The sequence below is a fragment of the Notothenia rossii genome, assembly GCF_949606895.1.
Source record: "Notothenia rossii genome assembly, chromosome: 6".
Classification (NCBI taxonomy): domain Eukaryota; kingdom Metazoa; phylum Chordata; class Actinopteri; order Perciformes; family Nototheniidae; genus Notothenia; species Notothenia rossii.
The window spans coordinates 69,966,852-69,985,337 of record NC_136909.1 but is presented as its reverse complement, the minus strand read 5'-3'; the positions used below and the strand labels follow the sequence as shown (position 1 = coordinate 69,985,337).

Here is an 18,486-nt window from a genome sequence, read left to right as displayed (position 1 = left end):
GTATATATATAGTCCTATCTGGATCTATCTAACCTGGTTACAGCCGATCCTTGTCAGCCATTGGTCAGGCATCGCCCGGGTAAAAAGAACAGCGATTCTTATTGGTTCAAATCAACGCCAGTCAATTTCAACATCTGCAACATGAAGTGTTTACGACGTCCATTGTCAATGTTTTATTAACGTGTATTGCGCAGTTATAATGACCCGAGTAGGCCTATAGGGTGTTTTTAAAGACAAAAACAGCTGAAGCCATTTATCTTTATTCCTACCTACGGATTTATATCCTTGTTTATTGTTTATTGTTTATTGTTTACGGACTCACACGCGCGAATGAGGTCGACTTCACGCGCACGTGCAGTTCCTGTTATCGATCACCAGGTGTAGCTCTGACTCTACAGAGCAAACCCTAAAAAAAGACCTTGTACAATGGTAACATCAAACCAATAAACATTGTCTACGTCCGGTAGTTAGTTACATTTTCAGTCAATGGTCTCTCTCACAGTGAGTGTTAGTATATTGGCCTATAGCCTACAGTCTAAAAAACACGGATATAGTTAACTGTTTGTCCTGTTTTAGATAGAGAATAGGTCATTTTAGATGTGTCTAACCGTCTTTGTCACTCAGAGCGACTGCTAACGTCGTGTTATTTATCATAATATTGCAATGAATATCTTATCCGGAAGACATCCTGTCATGTGAGTTTGTATTAAAAAATTAATTATTATTGATTTGTTACCCTTTGTGGCCAAGCAAACAAACAATTAAGGTCATAGGCTATCCCACTTGAGCTATAGCCTTCAGCCAACTCTACAGTGTCATTGACAGCAACAGAGAGATGTAAGGAGAAAATCGCACAATGTTTGGGAGTATCTCGGTGGGAGGGATTCCTTCTGCAGGCGTGCAGAGCTCAGAGGCTGAACTGTTCCAGAGCGCAGATAAAGAGAAGGGAGCGCATCTCTGTGTCAGACACCTGATGAGCATCCCCCAAACTCTGGAAAGCAGCCGAGGACAGAACCTCCCGAGAGATCACTGTTTGGGGGATTTTATCGAAGCTCTATCAAGTTTGGAAAACACCAGCAAAGGAGTATTACTTTTATAAAAGTAGGCTACAGTAATAAACTGGACTTTCAGAGATGGCACTCTCTTTTCGACGCAGGTGTTTGCTTTTGCTGTGTTTGACAGCTATCCAGGGTGGCCATGCTTCCGTTCAGGTAAGAGTTACTTTAGTGACAACTCTTTGTCCAAGAAGATCTGTCGTCAGGTCAGACTTGCTCAATAAAGCATGTTATCAAATCTTAAAATCTGAGGTAACCACATTTGGGAAATATTTATTTGAGGATCACCTTAATATCTTAATCCTATTAATCTATAACAAGTGACACCAACCACCATTTTCTGCGTGTGTTGTACTGTCCTACACTTTATCCAGCTGTTATTGTGATTATGCGAGATTTTAAGATTTGCAATGTTGGTCACATGTGTTCCATTGGAGAAATTACTGGATCTGCTTTTCCAAAAAACTTCCTTTGTAGTATCCAGATGTGAGTTCTCTCATGTCCTGTCAGCTGGGGGCATTTCCCTTTTTGCCTGAGGCAGGTAAAAAGACAAAGCCTTCTCTTTTCTGCACAGGTTCAACCGCTGTGCAAACTGAATTGTAATGTAATGAAGTTGTTATTGTCGATGATCCTCCAATTACCGGTGCAGGAATTTAAGGTATGCTGCACAGAGAAATTGTTCCAATGAGCATGTGATTAATAAACCCTCCTGAAAGGATTAGAGGCACTTTCTCTGAGGAACTGTGTAATGGCTTGACAAGCTTTCTCACTCAAGTAACTGCTAATGGCACCAATGCTATTTTGAGTCTGCCCATTCAACATTATCCAATGAACATGTGCCTTCCCACCATGCAAAATATATAGAGGAATAGCATTTTGGACTTAAGTCCCACTGACATCTGCCAGACAGCTTTGGTCCAGCTGTGTCTGCCACTACAGTTGTGATAGCAAGTGGAAAGGGCTGAGGGAGAGCAGAAGAGAGATGGTGAGCTTAGATTATCTCACATGTGAGTGCCATTAGGTTTAGTGGAAAAAAAGTGGAGTGCAAATGTAGTTTTTTGTAAAAGAATCCCTGGTAAAATAAATGTGTTATGCATTTTAATATCAATGTAAACTCTTTGTAACCCTAACCACCTTGTGTACACTAATACGGTGGATTTCAATTGCATCATACTCGACAGCTGCACATTAATGTTCATCCATATATCATGTTTTATATTATATAATCATTAAACTGATGGGAACTTTGGGACCTTTATTCATGCACTTTATGTTGTTAGAAAGTCATTGCATTTTGAAATGTTTTGTTAATATAGTATTTTTAAAATAACTTGGTCATAGTGCTCATTCTTTGTCCGCAGACGTGCATGGATAAGCACCAGGTGGTCGGGGTGCTCCGTCAGATGGAGAAGTTTCTGAAAGGCCAGGAGATGAGATTCACCGAGGGCCTCAGGATCATGAAGTCAAAGCTGGCGACACTTCAGAACTCGGTCTCCAAGTTACCTCAAGCGGACCAGACAGCCGGTGAGAACAACACTACCCTAATCACCCTAGTTATCATAATCATCATCATTTTTTATCTTTGAAGGCTTTTTTCTAAGCAGATAGTTTGACTTCCCAAAGTAGGATGCATGCACAACCATTACACTGAAGCAGCTAAACATCAATCCATAATTTCCCATTGAAAGTAAAAAACACTGTACATAAAACAGATGATTTCAATCTGTTAGATCTACCATTTTACAATAAGGTAACAAGGTAGAAATAGTTAAATATATCATTCTTGAACATTTGTCATATTGCTTAGTTAAATCAATACAAATAATGAGTGTTTTTGTATTCACAGAACTAAAAAAAGAATGCTTGATGACTAGCTGTATCTTTTTACATATAATTTACCATTCTGCTTGTTTGACATAACAAATAATCATTTGAGAAATGTGTGTTGGAAAAGGAGGATGCCCTTCAATAATGGTGTTCTCTATGGAGTGCTCAACCCAAAATCTAATAATAACATTTCAAACATTGTGAAAACATACCAGATTTCCAAGTCCATTTCACATAGTGATGATGGCCAAATAAATAAGTGAAATGTGAGTGTTTTGTCCTCCTTGACTTGGAAATATGGGATATGCTAACTTCTTAAATTTTTTTGGGAATATGTTCAGGCAGGAATACTTTGATTTATTTGAGGTATTTGGTATGTAAACAATGCCATTCGGATATAACTTTATGGTTAGTTACTGTACGACATTTATTTGGTAAGACATAATTAAAACACATTCCTAATGCGTATGCTGTAAAATCACAATATCTGGTGATAGGCATAAGATACAAGATTGTTTGGAAGTTAAGTACTTGGTCCTTTTACGGAATATGTTATGAATTTATCTTCTCAGACAGAGTTCACTGATCGAGCATTCATTTCATTTCATTTGCAATCAATGCTGTATAAAGTTTCACATGCATTATGACTGAGGTTTTGTTCAGTAATTCAGTGATTGATTACTCACTCAAAGGCAACAGAAGATTTATATGTATCACATTTAAAACATTATGGGAACATTAAATCGTTTGAAGTTAACATGGCTTCTTATGGGATTATATATTCATCCAACAGTGCAAGGTCATCTCAGTTACATATTTTTGGGCACTTGACAGGGGAAGTGGATTTGTGGAATTGTGTTGTTTGGCAGCAGACACTGAGGCCAATTTGTTAGTGATGGATCAGTTCAGTCCATAACTCTGGAGAGTACTTGGCCAGACAGGAGGAAGCTGATATTTTTACATTTACACTAATAAAGGCTCAACAAAATAAAAAGACACATGAGAAAATATGGCACTATCCATTTTATTTGCTCTGATCAGGAATAGAATCCCAAATCCTCATTTAAATGAAATACATTTTTGATTGAGATAAAGTTACAAATAGGAATCGGTAAAGTAATATTGATTCTAATAAGGCTGGAACATGCACATATTTTTTTGTTATTGAGTAATCTGCAGATTGTTTTTCCCTGATAAATCTTTTTGGAAATCGCAGAAAACAGTGAAAAATGTTAGTCCCTGTTCCTCAAATTCCAAGATGATGGCTTTCAATGTCTTGTGCTTTCAGTCCAAAACCCAAACATATTTTAATATCCTTCACTACAGAGAAAAGAGAATTACCCTTTTTCCTGCCATTATTTAGGAAAATGTACTTTAAAGATTAATCTCTGAAACTCTAAATTTGATTACGATGTGGTACAAATAACGTTTTGGCAGCCTTCCCCTTCTTAATTCAGTACTTCTCAACATTTGTTGTGAGCCTTTTTTCCACTGCATATTTTTTCCTTATATACAATACATATCAAAGACGTATCTCACACATTTATCTTATACAGCTGTGACAAAATGCTCAAACCTTAACACACAGATTTGTCAGGAAAATACACAAGGGGCTTACATCCCCCTGCAAACACAAGCTGGACATAATGGAGGTTTGGCCATGCAAGATTGGCCTATTACACAGTTTCTAAACTTTACTGACATTTGTTTTCTCTTGAGGTTAAAGGAATAGGAAACATACATTGGGATAAAGCATAAATCCTACAATGTTACGTAATGTACTTATGTTCCATATTATACAAGCCTTACATTTTCCAGAGCATGCAAAATAGCATAACATTTGGCTGCTGGTGAAATTCTGACTCATAAAAATGGCCGTTGCTGTGCTGGTGGACTCTGAATGAGGCATTTTAATCGTCCTCTCCCATGAAGGCTGTGAAGTGCCCAGCGACACGTGTATATCCCCAGGCAGGGAATGCCAGAGGATGTTCGGGAAGCTTACTCCACATGTGACCGGCCTTCCTCTTGTGCTCTCTTTCTCTCTCCCACAGCTCCAACCACCTGCCCCTCTCTGGAAGCCCCTGCTCACGGAACAAAGTTCGGCTCAAAGTACTTTGTCGGACATGAGGTCCACTTCACTTGTTCCCAGGGATACCGTCTTGTTGGCTCTGCTACGCGGGCCTGCCGGGATAACGGCACCTGGACGGGGATCAGTGCTATCTGTAAAGGTGAGCAAGACCCAGGAATTCCTCGCATATTACCCTGCCTTATTCTCCTTTTCCCCTGGTTTCTTTAAGCAAAATAGCATGTTTTCCTTAGACAAATACACATGAGAAAAACAGAGAAGGAAACAAAGTGCCCCCAGTCCACACACAGCATGTACTGTATGGTAACAATGTCTTCCCAGTTCAAATTTACACTTTTTCAATACACTTTTTTCCCAGCTAGGCTCAAATCCACAGTTTTACCGTGTGAGAGCAGTCTTACATTTGATTCCTACAAGGAATGCAGTGTCACTTTGGTATATTTTCAGAAGCTTTCCACCCCAACAAGTTTCTTCACATACACACAAACACAACATGTTTTTGGGCCACCACCAGCAATGTCTGTGCATTATTCACAGTGGGGCAGAAACCCCCACAATAGATTAGGACAACCTTTTCTCCGCAGTGTCTGAATGCCAGGCTGAAAGACACATCAGCCCAAAAGCCGAACTGAGCTCCACACACACACACGCACGCACGCACGCACGCACGCACGCACGCACGCACGCACGCACGCACACACACACACACACACACACACACACACACACACACACACACACACACAGATAACAGGCAAAGAAAAGAGGCATTCTTTAGAGTGGCTGGAGCTCCTCGGTGTACTGAATGAAGCCCTCGTTAAAATGGCATTAAATGTCTCCGAACACAGAAAAACACCTGTACTGCATTCCACTGTGGGGTGCCTTTCCCTCCAGGTCTCTGCTCCTCATGAACAGCAGTGTTGGGGCTACTGTAAGATAAACCCTACCTCTCTTGCTCATGTTTCCCCCCGCTCTTTGACAGCGGTCCCACTGGACGGGGTTAGGTCCAGACGTTATGCCCATACCATGGTCTGATAGCACAGAAGTATGCCAGGCATGCTATTGATAGCCTGTGCTGGTGGCATTCTTCCAGAAATTCCAAGTGGCGCACTCAGTTGAACATGTGCATACGTTTATTGACCTTCATGGTTAAAACAACACGAGAAGGCTCAACTCTGCACAGTATTATCCCTGTTCGTGTTTTTCAGCCCCGCATGATGGGTCTAAATTTAGTCATGCTTAAAAAAGCAGTATTGACCGAGTGTGAAAACTTTAAAGTTAGGAAGAATTTAAAAATATCTAGCAGAGTGAAGTGGGTCTTTTCATGTTATGGACATGTGGTGGCCCCTGAGGGAACCAAATAAACATTAAAGGGATTGGTTGTCATCCAGTATACTGTGGCCTCAGAGAGCAGAGGCTGCTTCATCATTTGAACATCTGCACAACACCACTGAGTACAGAAACAAAGATCATAAGATGTGCTGTCCTTCCTACCTTTCCTACCTTCTGTTAATGTCAACACTTAGCATTTTTGGACTACAGGTTTATCATCCTCTGCTAGGCAAGATTTTAGCTGGCGTCCCCCCCCCCCCCAAAAAAATGCAGACACTCACTATGACTCGCTCTATCACTCGCACATGCACGGTTGTGGCATGAGAAAACAGAAAGATATGGACACAAGATGTGTGCAGCTCTATTTAGTATCCTATCCATTTGAACATGATTTAAGTGAGGGGGGGACCTCACCTCCTCTAGGGGGGTCCAGGGGCATGCACCCCCGGGAAGACTTTTTTTTTAATATTGAAGTTAAAAGCATCAATCTGGTGCACTTTGAGAGCAACATTAGGAAATCTATGGATACATCTCTCAACACCCATATGAAACAGAACTGCAAGCAGATTTTATTTTTCTTTATGGATATTTTACAAATCACTCCCCTTTCAAACTGTATTCTTGTTTATTAATAACAACTTTTTTTTACTGTCATATAGTATTTTATACCTGTTTTTCATCTATTCTCTTATTTTTTTATAGCTATAATGATCATATAAAGGTGTGCCTTTACTTCACTGAGCTGAGGTTATCAGAGCCGCTCAGTCTTTCAGGAGAGAGTTCTCTAAAGCTCTCCCCCCCGAGGACCTTTACACAGTAAATTCCAATGTTAATAAAAGCACACAGAAGCTGTATATGTTTTTTGGGAGTTTGGTTTATGTTAAATTAACACAAATACAAAATTAAAACCTATAATTGCACACTAAAACCATTATTTCAATAAAAGAACAATTTCACATAAACTTCTGGTTTTTACTGGGGCTGGGGCAGTTCAATTAGATTTTTTTTGGGGGTGTGTGCCATAGTTTATGGGCGCTGTATGCAATATATGCGTAGTTCTGTTGGTATAAGATAATAATATGTACTTTGTTGATCCAAAATCGGGAAATTGTGTTCTGAAATTTAAAAATATATATTTTTTAATTTCTAACTTTTTTATTTTATTTTTTTCAATTTTCGGCGCCCCCTATGGGTTGATGTCCCCTTAGCATTCGCCTATACTGCCAATGCCGAGGGCCGGCCCTAGTTATGGTTAAGGTTAGGATAAGTCTCCAGGAAATGCATATAAATCAATGTAATGTCCCCTGAAGTGATGTATACATGGTATGTGTGTGTGTGTGTGTGTGTGTGTGTGTGTGTGTGTGTGTGTGTGTGTGTATGTGTGTGTGTGTGTGTGTGTGTGTGTGTGTGTGTGTGTGTGTGTGTGTGTGTGTGTGTGTGTGTGTGTGTGTGTGTGTGTGTGTGTGTGTGTGTGCGTGCGCACGTGCGTGTGCGTGTGTGTGTGTGTGTTAGACCCGGCGCCAGAACAAATCTACAGAGAAGGCATATGATTTTCATGGGAGGGCACACAAAACCGGAATGTGCCGCATCCAGTGTCAACGCCAGAGATTTTCTTTTGGGGGTGCTGTGGGGTAGCTTGACGTTTCATAGAGGGTGCTCAAACATGTAGGGTTTCCCATTAATGTACCGGCGCTACAGTGGAATGTTCTACTGCAACACTCCCCACACGCACATACACAGTGTACCTGCGACAGTTACAACGAAGGCTCGATAATCAGCTCACGGCATATAGGTGTAACCAGGGGTAAAGTGCTATTTTTTTTAAGTGCGGGGTGGACCCAACCTCCTCTAGGGGGGTCCGGGCGCATGCTCCTTCGGGAATATTTTTTTTTTTAATATTGAAGTTATAAGCATCAATCTGGTGAACTTTGAGAGCAAAATTAAGAGATATATGGATACATCTCTCAACACCCATATGAAACAGAACTGTAAACAGATTTTCCTTTTCTTTATGGATATTTTACTAATCACTCCCCTTTCAAACTGTATTCTTGTTTTACTGTCATGTAGTATTTCACACCTGTTTTTCATTTATTACTCTTATATTACTATCTGACATCAAATACATCGTAGCATTAAAGTTCAGTTTATTTATAATAAAAACATTTTAAATCATTTTATTTTTATAAATAATAAAAAAACGTGTTTATTGGGGGAGGGCAGGAACGTCAAAGGGGAGGGCCTGGGGGTCTGGTGTGTGTGTTGATGGATCTGATGGATTATATCTTGTGGTGGTCATTTTTTATCAGCAATTGTCTATGTTCAAATGTCTACTGGAGGATATCATAAAGCTTTGATGCAACCAAATGTAAAACACAAAAGTTATGAGTGATGAAAGTAGTAAATCGGTCAGATTTGACCGGAACACAACAGGAGGGTTATTAATAGAGTAAACTAAATATTAAAATCATAAAAGAACAGCTGAACAATGATATCTAGTATTTTGTATGACAAAATGACCGCCATAAAAAAATGAATGGGTAACCATGAGTGGTAAACCACGCACCTGGCAGACTTAACAATAATATATATATGCATATGTCTTCAATGTCTTTTTTGTAGGATATAATCTATGCAACACTTTTAAGATAAAGAGCACACAATATTAACTCAGCTAACCTTCCTGTGCAGCAATCATGCTACCTGCTGGTAAAACTACTCAATCACAACTGTAAATAATAAAGATGAGTGCATACCAGTGTCATGAGTTATACCCGAGTCACTGCTGCCACCAACAAATTGGTTTAAATCGTTTGTAAAAGGGAGTACAGAAATGTTGGTTATGGCTAGAAGCTGGGTAAATTACTTATAACTAAAAAACACGCAGGACATCTATGTATGTATAAAGTATAGATCACTCATTAACCAATCAATGTAGAGTCTTATCTGTGGCCTATTGTTTCTAAGCCCAGACAGCAAATTGTTCAGGGCCGGCCCTGACTATAACCAACACATGCCTAACCCTAACCCTAACCCTAACCCTTACCCTTACCCTTACCCTAACCCTAACCAAGTCTTCACCCTAAAATGAATGATTCCCCACATGGGGACCTCCATTTTGTCCTAGGGAGGCGAGTCCCCACACGTGACTGTGTAAACAGATTTAGGTCCCCACACACACACACACACACACACACACACACACACACACACACACACACACACACACACACACACACACACAAACACACACACACACACACACACACACACACACACACACCATTTTGGTGCGTTTCCCGCTCTTATGTGCCCATCCCCCCACGTGAACCACACCTGGCAGACTAAACAATGTATCATATATAATTAAATGTTTGCCTTGCTTTCATTTTACTCCGTGAGCACAATGAGTAGGCGACCAATTTGACTGTTATCTGTCAGAGAGATTATTCTTTGTGAATTTACTGCAGTTTTTCATGTATAGCAGTAGTCTGATACATTGTTTACTGTTTGATTCAGGGTTTTTTTGTTAATATAAGAGCATTTAAAATAGGACCGGTCAAATTTGACCGGGAACACCAAAGTAAGGGGGGGAAAACGAACACAACAGGAGGTTTAATGAGTGTGAATGAATATGTATGAAACATGAGTAGGATTGCTCTAAACCTTTACAAATTGTTTTATGGGAAGTTATTGAGAATGCTGTATTTCACAGCTGTTGGTTTTGCAGAAAGAAAACCCCTCAAATCTAAAAAACAAGGCATTAATAACTTTATTCCCGTGTGATGAGTAAAACAGACTATAACCAACCAATTGCAACTTTGCAAAAGGCACTTTAATAGTTATCCCCATTATATGTCATGAAGATAACTACAAATGTTCCACAAATGGAACACATAAAAGGGCTTCACTGACTTACTGTGCCCATAATGACAGTACCAGTCCCTCATTCTTAAGTATCAGCTATCAAACTGGGTGGACACTCATTGCCACTACATGGATGGGAGGTAGAAAGGAAAGGCTTACACGGCTTCTTTATGTGTTTCTTTTTTCTTTTACTTTCCGGACCTAATCTTGCGCTTTTGCTGTTTGTAGCCAACCATTATGTTTAATTTTTCAAAAAACTACGTTATTTAAAAACATCTATAAACTAAGTCTTCTTTATGTTGTCATGGTTTACAGAATCTGACTGATTTACAACTTTAGAAAGGCCTTAAAGATTAATTTAGGAACTGTGAAATCAATATAAAAGGAAGCATCAAATTAATATGTTTTTATCATAGGAAGTTCTGTCTGAGAAGGAACTCCAAAATTGCAACTGTTGTGCCTTTGCTCTGTTTGCATCAATTTGATGGAAAGGTTCAGATGAAGCTGAGCACAGTGATAATCTTTTCTTCTACACCCACAGATATAAGTGAATGTGAAAGTAATCCCTGCCAAAATGGAGGTACCTGCGTGGAAGGTGTTAACCAATACAAATGCATCTGCGCCCAGAACTGGAGTGGCTCTCACTGTCAGCACCAAACACAGACAGGTCGGTAACAATGTGTTCATCTCCAGATCATGTTTTAGCACAGGTATTCAACTTCCCTATTTCCGCCCTAATGCAGCACCACCTGAGTGGAGCGTCATGAACGATCCAGCATTCAGCCGGAGACCTCGCTGCGCCCAAGTGAACCAAGCCCAACACTGCAGCTGTGATGCAGGCTTCCACATGAGTGGCACCTCTGACAACAGTATCTGTCAGGGTGAGCCGTAATTACTTAATTGATCCCTGTAGGGAAATTCTCTTTTCGCAACTCCTCCTCACAGGGAAGCAAGGTCAGCTAAAGAGCAGTTCCCTCGAGCTGGTGCCCTGCTAAACAACACCTCAGCAGGGCACATAGCAGGCCAGTAGGCATTTTACTGCCGAAAAGATACTCCACTACTGATTAATACGGCTACAAATGAGAGTAATCTGTGGAGCCAGTCTGTGACAAACAAAATAATCCTCTCGGGTGTTCACAAGCTGATTAGCATCAATTTAGGTCACAGTTCAGTTTGCTTTTAAGATGTAATTGGTTGAGTAAGAGTTCGAAATGCAGCTGTCTGAAATGTGTTTATGTCCAATACGCTCTGAGGGCAAAACAAAGGGACTTAAATACTGACGACAACATGAGAAACAAAGTGTGTTGTAAACTGTACAATGTATGAGGTATATCATCATTTAAACCTTAAAGGTCACCTATTATGCATAATCCACTTTTTTCTTATATACATAAACATGTGTCCTCTCTGTGGAAAGAGATTTAGAAAGTTGCAGGAAAAAAGATTCTCTCGCTTTTTTTCCTGATCCATTTATATAAAATCCTGTCTGAAAATGAGCTGATCAGACATTGGCCACTTTATGATGTCATAACGTTTTTTTGGCTTGTGTAACCATTAGCCAATAACCAACCAAGGTAACACCCTCCCCCACCTTATCTGAATCTCCTCCTAGAGCACCATTGTGTGTTTTTTAACCAAATATCTCTCAGAGGGGTGTGGGGAGGGGCTCCTTGTTTTCATCTAAAGTAACAGACAGAGAATGAGCACTTTTGAAACAGGGCTGAAACAGAGGTGATTATGGGATGCTACAATGCATGATCTGTTTGGTATTTCGAGCCAAACACTTCAGAGAAAAGTTTTGTATATATCTGAGAACAATAATATATTGATGAAAAACAGTATAATAGGGGACCTTTAAACTCTGCATCCTCTTAGTTGGTCTCATGTGCACTTTGGCTTGGTCATGTGATGCATTTTTAAGTTATGCATTTCTTTGTCTGTTTCCTGACAGATGTAAACGAATGCGAAGTGTACCGGTTGGACCAAGGAGGGAAGCTGTGCGTCCACGAGTGTGTGAATGTCCCGGGCTCGTACCGCTGCTCCTGCCCTAGCGGCTACAAGTTGCTTGCAGACAGGCGGAGCTGTGAGGGTGAGTGACAAGAGGGAACAGAGGACAAAGGCTCATTCACAGAGCGCTGGCTGCAGATCTGCATGGGTATGTAGCTCCAGAGAGGAATACCTGTGTCTGAGAGAGACGAGAAGCTGCAGAGCTTTGAGTTCCTGCAGAGGAGAAGTGTCTGTTGGCCCAAAAACCCCGTTACCACTTTCATTTGCACCCCTGAAGCTCGCAAAGCTTGCCAGTGGAATAAATGACCTCACCGTTTCCCAGAAGAAAGGGATCTTTAGGACATGAGGCGTTTGGGGGAGACTAAACTAAAAAACCAAATAAACAATCGTAGCACAGCACCCCCCAGCTCAGACTGTGGTAACCAGGAAGCAGAGCGTCAGTCTGGCAAGCCTCTCTCCCCGCTTCTCCTTCTTACACGGCTCTGCTGTTTTTTCTTCCAGATGTGGACGAGTGTTTGAGCCAGCAGCACAACTGTAGCCGAGGGACAACTTGTATCAACATGGGGGGAGGCTTTCAGTGTGTCAACCCAGAGTGTCCCCGTTCTCATGGCAACATCAGCTACGTCAAGACATCTCCCTTGTAAGTGGATACACCCCAGTGTTTCTTTGTCATTTTTTATACAAGGGAAAAGCTATATAAAAAAATCTTCCATGTGTGAGCAGAAAATTCTCACCAAGTTTAAATGTATCTTTTGCGTAGTAAATTAGATGCTGTCAGAAACGTATGGGCTCCTGGAGGACATTTTGACCCCATTTTGGGACCTTTGTTGTGTTCAGGGTCATGGTCAGTGATCCATGACAGTGAAGTTGAGATACATGTATCAACACACACAGCCTCAGAGTTCTCCAGATGAACCATGAAAAGGGAAATTCATGTTTTAGACAACTTGGGACTTAGTTTTGGCCGTCATTGATGTTGGAAGAAATAACATAAAACTCACCATGGTAACCTCTGAGTTCTGGCAATGCAGCCATTTCAATGTCAAGTTAACCTTTTTTTCCTGAGAGAAATTGAGGGCTGCCTATAAAACCATCACTAAAACAGTTTTTAACATTCATCACAGTTTACAAACCTACTTCCTTTTTTGCGATTTGCCTTAGTTGTGTTGTTACAGTATTTCCATGCAGTGAAATCTCACTTTCAGATTTACTATCAAAAACTGTGCTTTAGATATTAGAGCTAATCTGTTTACTACTCATGGTCTGACTTTGTTGTAGTGATGCCTCTAGACTTAATTCCAGCAATAAATTATATCAATAAAACACAAGAGTTATAGCCCTACCATAGTGAAGTAAATCCTTTCTGACAGCCCAACTTCCCTAGATACCATTTTTTCCCTCTTAATACCCATGTACAATATCTGTGTCCTGGCCAAATGTTAGGAGACATTACAACATCCCTCTTCCTATTTGCCAATCATCAGCAAGCTGCCTGATTTAAGAGCATGAAACAAAACTCTGTTTGCTTCTACTGAACCATCAACGTGGTGAAACACCGCTCCACTGCCAGTCAAAGGAATGGATAAATGGGACACAACAAGGGGAGAAGGCAACATGGAGTAAGACAGTAGCTGTGTCCCCATTTCAACATAATAATGTTTTGCAGGTTTTTTAAGAGTTTGTAAGTACTGCCCTAAAGAAAAAAATCACAGCCGGCTAAGATCTATGATGACTTCAGGGCACATGAGCTCATATGTACTGTATGTAGGTGTGTCACTCTTCTCCAGTCTCAAAGAAACCGCTATAAACACTTTCCCACAGGGATGGATTAATTATATAATCGTTTTCTCAGTGTCAAAATGTGCATGACAACCGGCAAACACACAGAGAGTGGAACATGTGTACCACTTTGTCCTGTAATGCCCCCTGCTTAATACTGGCTGTGTTTCTGTCCTGCAGTCAGTGTGAGAGAAACCCCTGCCCCATGGACAGCCGCTCCTGCCACCTGGCTCCTAAGACCGTGTCCTTCCACTACCTGTCTCTGAGCTCCAACCTGCAGACTCCTGCAACTCTTTTCCGTATGGCGACCGCCTCCGCCCCAGGTCGCACCGGGCCCGACAGCTTGCGTTTCGGCATAGTGGGCGGAAACTCCAGAGGTATCTTTGCCATGCAGCGTTCAGACAGGCAGACCGGGGAGCTGATCCTGGTCCAGCAGCTGCGGGGGCCGCAGGAGATCAGCATAGACGTGGACATGTCTGAGTACAGCGACCGCACCTTTCAGGCCAAGCATGTGGCTAAGGTTAACATTCTGGTTTCACCTTACAACTTCTGAGAGAGAGCTGGAGATGGACGAAGACGAGACGGCGAGGTGAAGAAGAACACGGAGCAGTGTAATGAGAACTGAGTTTCCTGGTACTGTTTCTTTATCCGTAATTCAATTGTCTGAGTAGCCAGTTGCAGGACAACACTTGTTCAGTGGCCAATTACCACAATAGTGAGAGTGGCAGGTACGGAGGCCCATGTGGTTATGACTTAACAATAGGTGAAAGAGGCGTTGCCAATGTAATCTTTCTACGTTCATTTTTCTATGTATGACTTTTTTCCAATATTCACCTGGCAACAAGAGGCTGAAATGCACCACTACCCTACTTTGTGTTTTATCAGTTTAAAACACATATTATTGTTTCTTATGATTAGAGTTTGTGGATACATTTTGAACTCTCTCTAGAACACTTCATTGTTTTAAGTCCAATTTGGAACAAGTTTTGCAGATCAGACTCTTGTGGCCAGAAAATAAGTATTACAACACTTTCACCTGCCAACACTTATTTCACCTGTTGCACAGACGAAAAACACTGTAAAAACTCGAAACCTTACCAAGTATATTGGTCTTATTTCTAGTCATATAATCTCTGTCGGTGTTTTTACAACTGATATAAGACATAATAACTTAAAGGTGGGGTAGGTAATTTTGGAGAAACCAGCTCGAGAGAGTTAGAATTTAAAAATACACAACCGGAACAAATCTGCCACTTCCTTACAGAGCCCCTCCTCCAACACACACGAACGCGCACATGACCAATGAGGGCACGAGATAAGTTTGTGCACAGATGGAAGGCTGACAGGCAGGTAGGCCATGCAGTTATTTTAGCTGGGCCGGCTCAGATGATATGTTGTGCTTTTTACAGTACTACGGCTTCCACAGATGACATTTTTGTCTGGATTTTTTGTCAAAGCATTTAAGATATTCATTGCTATCGGGATGTTAACAGCATTCCATGGAATATAACAAAAAGTTTCTCTCGAGCCGGTTTCTCAAACTTACCTACCCCACCTTTAAGAAGTAACTATGCAGTGAGATACAGGGTCTTGTTCTTAGACAATGCATGTATCTTTTTAAGTCAAAGACTCTTGAAAATTTATTTTCAGCTGTATCTCAGATTAAGTTTTTTTGACATGTCACAAGGTTTTTAAGATGCTGTGGTATTTGTGAAAGATGGATCACCTTCTTTCAAGAAATATTTATTACTTGATTTTAGGAAACACATTTTTGTTGGAACATCACCAACTAAACATCAGAAAACTTAAATGCATTTCTGGCTCATTTTTTTTACACATAATTTCCTGATTCTGGTAAAAATACGTTTTCCCAGCTAATTACAAGATCTTATTTATCTAAATATCCCATCTTAATTCAAAAAAAATCTTACCAAGCAAACGTTTACTTGTTCTATTGGCAGATTTGTTTACTTATTACAAGCGAAAACACCTTGTTTTCATAATTGTTTTTACTTGATTCAGGAGCAGCGTTTTCCAGTGTAGATACTTTTTTCACCTCTTCTTAAGTCATTACCGTCAAAATCACTTTTTCTTACTTGCCTCTCAGGGCTTCCTTAGACAAGCCAATATTTAACAGTTATATTAGGAATAGCAATATACGGCAGAACAGATCATAGATGCATCTTTGGGGAGTGTCAGTAAGAGCTTTGACTGATGACGTTTGTCTGAGTGTGTTTGAATGGATGAAAACTAGCTAATCATCAGAAGCATAATGAATGGGTTGGGAGGGATGGAAGTATGTTTTTTGAGATTGCTGTTGCTTTACGTTGGTATTTTTTGAATGTCTATCAAAGATCATGTCTGTGTAGCTCAGGGTCTGGCCACGGGGCTGATGCACTGCCCTCGCTTTGTTAATGATAAATCCCTGAGACATTAGTGCTCCTGAGGCTCTAATTTATTGGAAATATTATTGGTTTTTACATTGTGACATACTGTACGCCACATGTTTATCTTCCATCGTATACTGTATATTTGTTTTGTTTTTGTACTAGCCTTTCTTGTTTAAGGTATCATCCATTATACTGAGAAAGTTTCTTTTAAAACAGTAGATCCAATACTGTAGCTGGGCATATTTTCTGTATTACTCATTTTCTGTATGTAACCCAGAAATCATTATATTCAAAATCACAGATGATTTGGCAAGCTTGGCAAATGCACTACACAATTTAAGTGGAATTTTAATTGTCTCTGCATAACTGAAATAAAGTCAGTCTAACATTTCAGTTTTTGTTAGATCTACCTCACTTGACAGTGAACAGCGTGCTATTAAATGTCCTTGCGGCAGTGCTTGTTTTCATTCTTCATCCATTATGAGTGAATTTTAACAAGCGAAATTCAAACCGACTCACAGTTGATGAATGAACGCTGGATGGCTATAAAAAAAACGTTCCTGACTGAATGGATGAAAGGTTGAAGAGGAAGAATGTCTGTTTTTATAAAATAATCCTTGTGGCAGAAGTTCACAGACAATACACGTCAAAGCTGCATTTCTCTAGAAAAGGAGTTTCAAAATATTCCGATTTAACTTTTATACAAGGAGCAGTAACTGTTGTACTTGGGAAACATATCTCAGTGTGTCTACTTGTTAGAGAAAGAAGAGACTAATGTTCACCACATGTGTTCTCTTAACTCTGTCCTTCTCTCGCGTCTCCATCCAGGGTTTCAAAATTGCAATAAAAGGGGCCAGAAGAGCTACATGCTTGCAGGAGAGAGTGGATGGTAAGAATCAAAACACATGCCTCAACGGTACACACTGATCTGAGAATGACAATGTGCATTAGTGGCAGGCGTAGTTTCCTTCAGTAACTAGAACGGGAGGGCTCACATTGCAGCCTTTGTTTCAGGCTGTTTGATGTTCACATGTTTCATCCATTCGGAGGCGGAAGGATATATTACTGCCAGAGACAACTGGAGAGTCCTGAGCTACATAACACAAGCCATTTGCTGGAGAGTGATATACAAATATACAGTCATGTCTGAATGGCAAAGGGTGGAAACTTTATTTCTCTGTAGAGGCTTCTTCTTTAGTTGAGTGCACACTAAAAATAACAGAAAGACACATACTGTAGAGTAGATTTACACAAAGATACAGAGGCCTGCAGTAAATACCAATTGTGATTAAGCTTATATTAGTATATTTGTTGAATGAATTTCTCTGATCTGATTCTCTGATCCATCTGTTGCCTTGGTAATTCTCAATGCTAAGATGCTTTTTGAAATTGGCATATATTTCAAATCACAAAACCACACAACATTTTGAAGGGAAACAGCAGTGAATCAATGGATTCACATCAAAACAGAAAAAAGTGTGTGTTGCTGGTGTGTTAGTCCAGAATGAAAGGCACTGGAGAGGAATTTGCTGTACTTTTTTTTATTTCATCCCGGAGAGGGGAGAGGTCGCCTGTGGATCATCTTTCATGTGGGATAAATGTTTGGAAGAAATCCAGAAATGTGTGAGGGCACTGTATGGCAAAGCAGAATGAATGTCCTTTATAATGTTTCTGACTTTCAAGCTGCCTATAACCTGACATTACAGGCTATACATTAATGACACTCGTTGTTTTCATTTTTGAGACAAATAACAAAAAGAGACAAAAACGCCAGGTTGCAAAGAAAGCTGTTCAGAATGAATGGATTCCTGTAGCAGGTTGCTCAGATGGACTTCTCTCTGGCTCAGAGGCCCACAGGGCTTTTCTCAAAACAAGGCCATGTTTTCCTGTTTGTCTCCACCAAGAGATCATGGTGGTTTTATTGGGGATATCACAATTGTATTGCTGCAGTTCAGGTGTTTTTGAGCCAAATACAACAGCAGAGGCCTACGGCAGGTTCTTTTTCTTGAATGGAACAGGGTAAAAACAAGTCCAACACCCGGTAGTGCATTTTTCCATCTTGAATAAAAGTGCATCTTTTAACCGCCATTTTAACTTAACCCCATAAAAACATTGTGCTTTACATTAATGCACATCAGGCGAA

The 18,486-nt window shown here is 40.4% G+C and overlaps 1 protein-coding gene across 1 annotated transcript; it reads left to right on the top strand.

The window, feature by feature from the left end:
• The first annotated feature begins 864 nt into the window (after positions 1-864).
• On the top strand, positions 865-16,736 carry fbln7 (fibulin 7). Its single transcript, XM_079691055.1, has 8 exons — positions 865-1,211; positions 2,417-2,579; positions 4,934-5,110; positions 10,709-10,834; positions 10,911-11,048; positions 12,119-12,256; positions 12,676-12,814; positions 14,134-16,736. The coding sequence occupies exons 1-8, from the start codon at positions 1,134-1,136 to the stop codon at positions 14,504-14,506; spliced, it is 1,332 nt and encodes a 443-aa protein (XP_079547181.1). The 5' UTR covers positions 865-1,133; the 3' UTR covers positions 14,507-16,736.
• Positions 16,737-18,486: the final 1,750 nt, after the last annotated feature.

What these genes read in the sequence shown, in the direction of transcription:
- fbln7 (XM_079691055.1), top strand. Translation starts at nt 1,134, where the DNA reads ATGGCACTCTCTTTTCGACGCAGGTGTTTGCTTTTGCTGTGTTTGACA. An exon ending in GATCAGTGCTATCTGTAAAG is followed by an intron (nt 5,111 to 10,708) that starts GTGAGCAAGACC and finishes CTACACCCACAG; the next exon opens with ATATAAGTGAATGTGAAAGT. An exon ending in TGACAACAGTATCTGTCAGG is followed by an intron (nt 11,049 to 12,118) that starts GTGAGCCGTAAT and finishes GTTTCCTGACAG; the next exon opens with ATGTAAACGAATGCGAAGTG.